The sequence below is a fragment of the Odontomachus brunneus genome, unplaced genomic scaffold, assembly GCF_010583005.1.
Source record: "Odontomachus brunneus isolate Ranch 3 - 2012 unplaced genomic scaffold, Obru_v1 Obru_scaffold_154, whole genome shotgun sequence".
Taxonomy (NCBI): Eukaryota; Metazoa; Arthropoda; class Insecta; order Hymenoptera; family Formicidae; genus Odontomachus; species Odontomachus brunneus.
Genome location: NW_022639604.1, coordinates 24,822 through 33,581, shown reverse-complemented (window position 1 = coordinate 33,581; position 8,760 = coordinate 24,822). Strand labels below are relative to the sequence as shown.

At 29.5% G+C, this 8,760-nt stretch overlaps 1 protein-coding gene and 1 long non-coding RNA gene across 5 annotated transcripts; one reads left to right on the top strand and one right to left on the bottom strand.

The window, feature by feature from the left end:
• The first annotated feature begins 4,106 nt into the window (after positions 1 to 4,106).
• On the top strand, positions 4,107 to 6,365 carry LOC116850758. The gene is made up of 5 exons (XR_004379428.1): positions 4,107 to 4,334; positions 5,187 to 5,373; positions 5,584 to 5,747; positions 5,836 to 6,035; positions 6,190 to 6,365. It is a non-coding gene; the product is annotated as an uncharacterized LOC116850758 (long non-coding RNA).
• LOC116850757 lies at positions 6,023 to 8,533 on the bottom strand. Of its 4 annotated transcripts, XR_004379427.1 has the most exons (4): positions 8,188 to 8,533; positions 7,846 to 8,034; positions 7,318 to 7,732; positions 6,023 to 6,779 (listed from the first exon to the last, which is right to left on the bottom strand). XR_004379427.1 is itself a non-coding variant. In XM_032829393.1 (3 exons), exons 2-3 carry the CDS (start codon positions 7,754 to 7,756, stop codon positions 6,547 to 6,549), a joined length of 672 nt encoding a protein of 223 aa, XP_032685284.1. In that variant the 5' UTR covers positions 7,757 to 7,762; positions 7,846 to 8,533; the 3' UTR covers positions 6,023 to 6,546. The 4 variants fall into 4 exon arrangements, 3 of the variants coding, with proteins under 3 accessions (XP_032685284.1, XP_032685285.1, XP_032685287.1); XM_032829393.1 differs by having other exon boundaries at positions 7,318 to 7,762; positions 7,846 to 8,533; XM_032829394.1 differs by having other exon boundaries at positions 7,846 to 8,533.
• Between the last annotated feature and the right edge of the window lie 227 nt (positions 8,534 to 8,760).

Below are 8,760 nucleotides of genomic sequence, written 5' to 3'. Positions count from 1 at the left end.
AAGTCATAATAAAATCGACCAATCATAGTCGATTATTAGAAGAATAATCCACTGTAATTGGTCAATTTTATTGCGACTTAAATTTTTTTGCTTACTGTAGAAAGCTTCTAAAGCGTGACCTACAATGAGAACTTAATCCATAAAATTTAAGCTTTAATCTCTAAGCCGTGAGAAATTATTTTTCTTATAATTGACTGTGATTGATCAACTTCTTACGGCTTAGGATTTAAAGCTTAAATTTTATGGCTTAAGTTCTCATTGTAGACCACACTTAAGGGGCGTCGCACAAGAATTGACATAACAGTAACGTAAGACGTACCGTAAGAACTGACCAATCACTTTGAGTATCGTCGAACCGTAAGGTCCCCATTTTTGTGAATACTCGATAGTAATTGGTCCATTTTTACGGTACGTCTTACGTTACTGTTATGTCAATTCATGTGCGACGCCCCTAAACCCATTCTACATTAGTCGCAATCGCAAGATCGCAAAGATATTGTACCAATCATAATTGATTATTTTTCGATCGCAAGGAGAACAATCGACTATGATTAGTCAATTTCTTTGCGACCTTGCGACTTGCGACTAATGTAGTATGGATTTTATGTCGTTATGCAATATAGTGTGCTTCCCGTTTATATTTTGTCTTTATATATGTATAATTTATGTACAGTCTCTTCTACTATTCGTTTTATATGCCGATTTTAACTTTTTTTTTACAAAAGTAACGGAAAGTAACGATTTTTTTGTCGTTACTTTTCAAATAACGGTAACGCGTTACTTTTTAGAATCAGTAATATGTAACGGTAACGAGTTACTTTTTACCGCAAGTAACGGTAACGGTAACGCGTTACTTTCAAAAATAACGTTCCCAACCCTGCACGTTTGTACTATTAAGATAACACTACATTCGTGTTCGCTCTTTATTATTCTTAGAAACCCTAGTCTTATTTAGTTATATATAATTGTATATAAAATAGTTTCTATATAATGGGCAGTTAAGTAATAAAAGTTTTAAGTATTATTTTGTCAAAAGTAAGTTACAATGTATATTTTTATGTTATTTAAACATTGTAGTAAGTAAATCACCTAAAAATATACTGTGTTCAGTAAATTTAAATAACCTAAAGATTATGTGTGTAATTGTTAGTATATTTCATAACAAACTTTAAATAATTTTATGTAACTTCAAATAACAAATAACTTTTCGTAAAAGAAACGTACGCTGATCTTTCAGTTTCTGCAGATCCCTCAAATACAGAGGTTAAGTAGTCCATGTAAAAAATTGTACTAAAATTTCATCTTGGAGATTTTTAGCAATACGTTAAAAGCGAACATTGTACGTCGTAATACCATCAATCGGTGATCACCCATTCTTTCTACTGACTACAGCATAATTTATTTAACTTAAACGAGCATATACAAAGTAGTGATGCCAATTAGCTCTGACTAGTTTGCGGAGGCACTTAGAACAAATACTTGAAAATATATTTGCAGGATATAAAATTTATTTCTGTGAAATAAAGTTTATTCCTATATACAAATGTGTTACACAATATACTTTATATTCCACAAATAAATATTGAAATGTAGTTTTTCTCAGTGTGTTTAGTTGTAACATGATGCTCATAACCATATAATATGTTCAGAAAGCTATTTTATGCTATACTTACCGCTAATCGTGGAAAATAATGCGATATATAACGGATAATATTATGAAATCATATATATATTTCGTTTGAGCACAGTACGAACAATTTTTACCCGTATACGTTTTAGAACATAGCCGATAACCAAAACAATGAAAGAATTACTTTTTCAGTCATTACGTAAAGTTAAGTTTTATGATTCATTAGATTATAGGATATATCCAGGAATGTGTTCAGAACGTATTAAGGCAAAGTTTACATATGCTATCTCTTTACAAAAGGAGGAGAGTGAAACATAATATTTATTTACTAACGAATGTATACTATTAAAAAATTTATATTTTATTGGCGATTATTATTACACTTGTATTTAATTTAAAATAAAACGTGAAAATTTAGAAAGCACTAATATTTCCAAGATTATTTTTATGCTTTTTAATATACTTTCATTTGAAAAGTAAAAATTATAACAGATGCAACGAGTTATAATGATTACAAGGTGCAGCATAAAAGTATAACTTATATAAAATGTTTTACAATTATTCCTATCACATATCATTAGCAGAACACGCAGACGATAAAGGAAGAATTTACGAGATAATTACATAAAACTCATTATGGATTGACTGTAGCTGCATATAATACCTATAACTACGGAATAACATGCGACAAATTGTAAAATTTTAAGACATTATGTATGCGGTAATCATTCTGTTATCTTATATATAACATGGTATACGTGTTTTGAAAGAATAAGAAATTAAATACTATTCATTTGTTTCTGAATATGTCCCTCAGTAAGAAAATTACTATCTATTCCTGAATTCTATTAAAAATGTAATGTCATCAAATATATATTAAAATTAAATTATGATGAAACAACGCATTACTCTTAGCCTTGGACTGGGTCGGTCATGTGATTTAAATTCATGAATACATAATAAAGTGCGCATTTCGGTTATAAAATCCTCCAGTTATATAATCTCTGTATGGTGTACAACCGCGGAATTTATTTTTTCTGTACAATCGTGTTCTACTTGTACCTGTTTCTTCTTGTATTTTATCTACATTCTCTTCTGCTGTACTTTTCGAATCTGCGGTTAAAAGTAACGGACAATTTTGAGCTATTACTGCTTCTATAGAATGAAACCATGTTCTTACGAAAATAGTTTCTGTTTCAAGTAGCACAATCACATTTGGTTTTTCAAAGGACTGTAAGTGTACATAATCGTAGTACGGCTCTGCTACATATTTAACATAAATTTTCTGTCCATAGCGTCTGCACATAGAGCATACAGACCCTAGATATTTGGATTCGAATATTGGCGATTTTATAAATACAATATGTAGTTCCTTTACTCTTCGAAAGATATGTAAGAAAATATGCCAAAATTGCGAAGATATAACATCTATTATATCTGCATCTACAAGATGAACGATATATTTAGGCGTGATGCTAGAGAGAGATAATAAGTTTGATTCCCGTAACGCGTAGTACAATGTCAGCGGACCAGATACATAATCAGAAAATATGTAAGGTTTTAATTTCCAATAGCGTGTTGAATTAGAAACGTAATTAGGAAGAGTACATAAATTATTGCCTAATACATAATTATTAATAAATGTAACAATGTCATCATAAGGTCTCACACCAGGAAATCTGACGAACTTGAATTCAGACATAATCCCTTTCACTGAACCGTTAATATAGATGATATTCATGTTCAGTAATAGCAACAGCTTGGCGCAACAATCCGTATGTTTTAGGTTAAAAGGTATTTCATGATCATCACAAAAATTGGCTGAATAGCAAATTTGGCACGGCTTGACGTTTAATTGTTTGTAACAAACATAACATGATTTCGCGAATATTAACATCTCTGTTTCATACCGGTATGTTTTGCGTAATAGAACAGCCAGTATTTTTACTGTAATTTCTTGTCGTGATTCCATCCATTCTTCCGAATTACGGTATGTGTCGCAAAACGATATGTCCGTTATTACAAATGACATAGCATTGCACATCTCGAAGTGTGAATATTTATGTAGCTCCTGGTGCTCCTTGGAACAGTAAGAAATCATATTGCACTGATTACATGTTATTAAGTATCTGCTGGGCCGTTTGCAAACATGACAAACGTTTGGATTGAAAAACTGGTTATATTTTTCTTCTGTGTATGGTCCATAAAATCTTAATATCTGGTTTGAATACACGACTGAATTCATCGCAAAACTTCTTAATTATAATTTATGAATACCTTGCTTGTAATATTTACGTCAAAATAATGCGCGAAACTCGACAACTTACAGAGTGTAAAAGAAATATTTACAGGAATTATATATATATGTTTAACCAGTAATAGTACACGCGACACTAATAACGAATACAAATATGTTTGTATCGAAAAAGTTGTTGACAAAATAAATTGTAACTACTAATATGAGGAACTAGAAATATTCATCAGTGCGAGATTACAATATGATACATTCCTTATGAAAATCTACTTTAGGACTGAAAATATACCGTAAAGTTTAAAAAGGAATATACTTTAGTAAATTTGTGCTATGTTCGAACAAAACTTTATACATTTTGGTAATGTACTAGAAAGAATACTTTAAATGAACTAATCCGTTAAGAGGACATTTTTTTATATGTAGTTATCAGCTTTCTATGTTCCAACAACGGTAAGTGTTACTTAACTTTGATGGACGAGCGGCATCTTAATGGTTATAACGATATTTTTAGGACTTATATAATGTACCGTTGTAATATTCATAGAACATTATAATATATTTACTCTCAAACATTGATATAACGGATGAACGTTATATATGCGACAAATGTTGGTGTAATGCGTGTTACTGTGCTAGTTAATAATAACTGCAGTTATGTTTAACTAATAGTTAAACATATCTGCTTTAAGTTTTTGAACAAGATATTATTATAATTAACCTAAACAGAAAATGGTTCAAAATTTAAATTTCCTCAATAACCAAAAATTCAAAAAACTATTGGGAAATCTTATTTAAAATAATAATGCGTCATTATGAATTAACATGAATTTCCTTTAACGATGTAACAAAGCTTTTAACGAAATTATAAGTTCTCTATAAATATATTATTTTGAATGAGAGACACACACAAGCCAAAGTCAATTAAAGTATATTAAATACTATATAGTTACATATAAATTTATGTAACTATATAGTATAGTAGTATATGTATTTTTATATATAATTATATTTAATTAGCAATTATATATAGTTATAAATAAGCAGCATTATGCAGCATCATACAAAATTATATGTAATAATGTAACGAAATATACATAACTTTTAATACATCTATCTAATTTTATTTAATTATATATAATATTAAAAAAACAGTTTTACATAACGGGTAGTTAAGTAATTGAAATTTTAAATACTGTCATGTAATAAGTAACTTTTAAATTATATTTGTATGTTACTTAAACATTGTTGTAAGTAAATAACCAAACAACTGTAAATAACTTTCTATAAATTCCGTTTTTTTAGAAGAAGAGTAGGCTAATCTTTCAGATTCCTCCGATCCTTCATATAGAGAAGTTAAGTAGTTCATGTAAAAAACTGTGTTAAAATTTCACCTTGAAGACTTTTAGCGGTATATTAAAAGCAAACATTGCACGTCGTAATACGAATAGTCCCATCATTCGGTAATCATCCAATCTTTTTATTGACTAAGGTACAAGTTATTTAACTTAAACGAGCATATACAAATTAGTGATACCAATTAACTCTGACTAGTCGGCGGAAGTATTCAGAACAAATACATCAAAATATATTTATAAAATATATAATTTATTTGTGCGAAATAAAGTTTATTTCTATTCACGAATGTTTCACAATACACTTTATATCGCACAAATAAATATTGAAATATATTTTTTTTCAGCGTGATTAGTTTTCCATGATACTCATAACCTTACAATATGTCCAGTAAGCTGTTATATGCTATACTTACCACTAATCGTGGAAAATAATGCGATATTTAATGGATAATTGTATGCAACCATATATACATTTCGTTTAAGCATGGTATTAACAATTTTTACCCGGGTACGTTTTAGAACATAGCCGATAGCCAACACAATGAAAGAATTCCTTTTTTAGTGATTACGTAAAATTAAATTTTATTATTTATTAGATTATAGGATATATCCAGGAATATATCAGAAAGTGTTCAGAACGTATTAAAGCAAAGTGTACATATGCTACATCTCTACAAACACAGGAGAGAAAAACCTAATATACATTTACTAACGAACGCATTAAAAAGTTTACATTTTATTGGCGACTATGATTATACTTGTATTTAACTTACAATAAAATGAGAAAGCTCGGAAGGTAAGATTGCTTTTATATCTTTTAATATATTTTGACAATTTAAAAAGTAAAAGTTGTAAAAGATGCAACAAATTATGTTTAGTACAAGACACAACATAAAAATAAAACTTATATAAAACGTTTTACAATTATTCCTATCACATATCATTTGCAGAACATGCGGACGATAAAGGAAAAATTTACAAGATAATTATACATAATTCAGTAGAGAATGATCGTAGCTATATATAATACCTATAATTATGGAATTGCATGCGACAAAGTGTAAAATTTTAAGATATTATGTATGCCGTAATCATTCTATTATCTCTTATATAATAAGTTTAACGTATTCTGAAAAAATAAGAAATAAAATACTATTGATTTGTGTCTGAATGCATCCCTCAGTAAGAAAATTGATATTTATTCCTGAATTTTATTAAGAAATGAGTGCTATCACATTTGTACTGAAGTGAAATTACGATAAAACAATACATTACTTTCTTGAATGGGTGGGTCGTGTGATTTAAATTCATGAATACATTATAAAATGCGTATTTCGGTAATAAAATCCTCCAGTTACACAGTTTCTATAGGGTGGACAACCGACAAATTTATTATTTTTTCTGTATATTCGAATTCTGGTTGCTCCTATCACATCTTCTATCTTATCTACATTCTCTTGCGCTATATTTTCCAAATGGGCGGTTAAAAGCAACGGACACTCTTGCGTTATTCTTGCTGTTATAGATTCAAACCATTTTCCTAGAAATAAAGCTTCTATTTCAACTAGTACAATCACATTTGGTTGCCCATATAAATCCGAGCGTACATAATTGTGGTATTGCTCTGATACATATTTAACATAAAGTTTCTGATTATAGTTATTGCACGTAGAACACACAAACCCTAGATCTTTGGATTCGAACAATGACGATTTGATAAATACAATATACAGCTGTTCTATTTTTTTTAAATATGTAAGAAAATATGCCAAATATGTAAATACATTCCATCTATTTTAATTATATCTATAACATGAACAATGTGTTTACATTCAGTGCATGGAAGTGATAATAAGTTTGATTCCTGCAATGCGTAGTATAACGTCATCGGACCGGATACATATGCATAACATTTATAATGTTCACATGTCCAGTGCTGAGTTGAATAAGGAAAGTTTAATATTATATTACGAATCTTTAATATTATTCTATGTATAAAAGTTTAATATTATACTGTGTATCTTTTGTGGGTATATAATATTTAAGAAATGTAATAATGTTATGATAAGGTTTCTCACCAGGAAATGAGAGGAACTTTTGTCCGTATCGACACTCGACTGTCTTCTTCATACAGCCGTTAATATAGGCGATATTCGTATTCAGTAACAGCAACAACTCATCGCAGTATTTTTTATGAAATAGATTAAATAATATTTGGTAATCATCACAAAAATTGGCTGAATAGCAAGTGCTGCAGAGCCTTATGTTTGCCTGTCGAAAACACACGTAACACGATTTAGTGCACATTATCATCTCCGTTTCATATCGGTATGCGCAGCGTGATAGAGTAGTTAGTATTTTTTGTAAAATTTCTTTCCGTGATTCTATCCATTCTTCCGGGTTGCGGTATGTGACCCAAAAGTATTTGTCCATTATTGCAGTTGCTATAACTTTGCAGATTTCCAAATGTGAACATTTATTTCTTTCCTGGTGCTCCATGAAACAGTAAGAAATCATATGGCACTGATTACAAGTTATTAAGCTTCTGCTGAGCCATGTTTTACAAACATGACAAACATTTGGATTAAAAAACTGATTATAATTACCTTCTGTGTATGGCCCCACAAAATCTACTAATTTCTTTAAATCCACCGCAATACGTCTTAGTAATTGTCATTTACTAGTATTTTGTTTGTAATATTTACTTCGAAATAATGCGCGAAACTCGATAAGTTCCCAGAGTGTAACAGGAATGTTTATATATAGATGTATAACCAGTAATAATACACGTGACACTAATAACGAATACAAATATGATTATATCGAAAATGTTGTTGACAAGATAAATTGTAACTAACAATATAAGAGCCTATGAATATTCATTGGTGTAAGGATGACAATATTCTTTCCTTATGAAAATCTACTTAAAAAAACTGAAAATATATTACAACATTTAGAAGAAAGATGCTTTGGTAAATTTGTGGTAATTTCAAGCAAAATTTTAAATATTTTGATAATGTACTATAGAGGTCACTTCAAGTAAACTAATCCGTCAAAGAAATGTTTTTGATCTGTAGTGATCAGCTGTCCATGTTATGACAACGGTATGTGTTCCTTAACTTTGAAGATCGAGAGACACGCGGAGATCTTAACGGCTATAACGATGCTATCAGGACTTATATAACGTATCGTTAAGTATTCACGGAGCATTATAATATATTTACTCGCAACATTGAAATGATGGATCAACATTATGTATGCGACAAATATTAGTATAATGTGTATCAGTGTGCAAGTACTTACATAACTGCTGTGAGGTTTTCAACAAATTATTATTCTGATAGAAAATGGTTTAAAACAATTTACACAATAGTCAAAATTTAAAAAAATAGTTTGGAATTCTTGTTTTAAATAATAATGCCTCATTACCAAGCAATATTGATTTTTTTCAGCGATATAACAGAACTTTTAAGAAAACAATAAATTCTATACAAATATATTATTTTTTATAAGCGAGACAC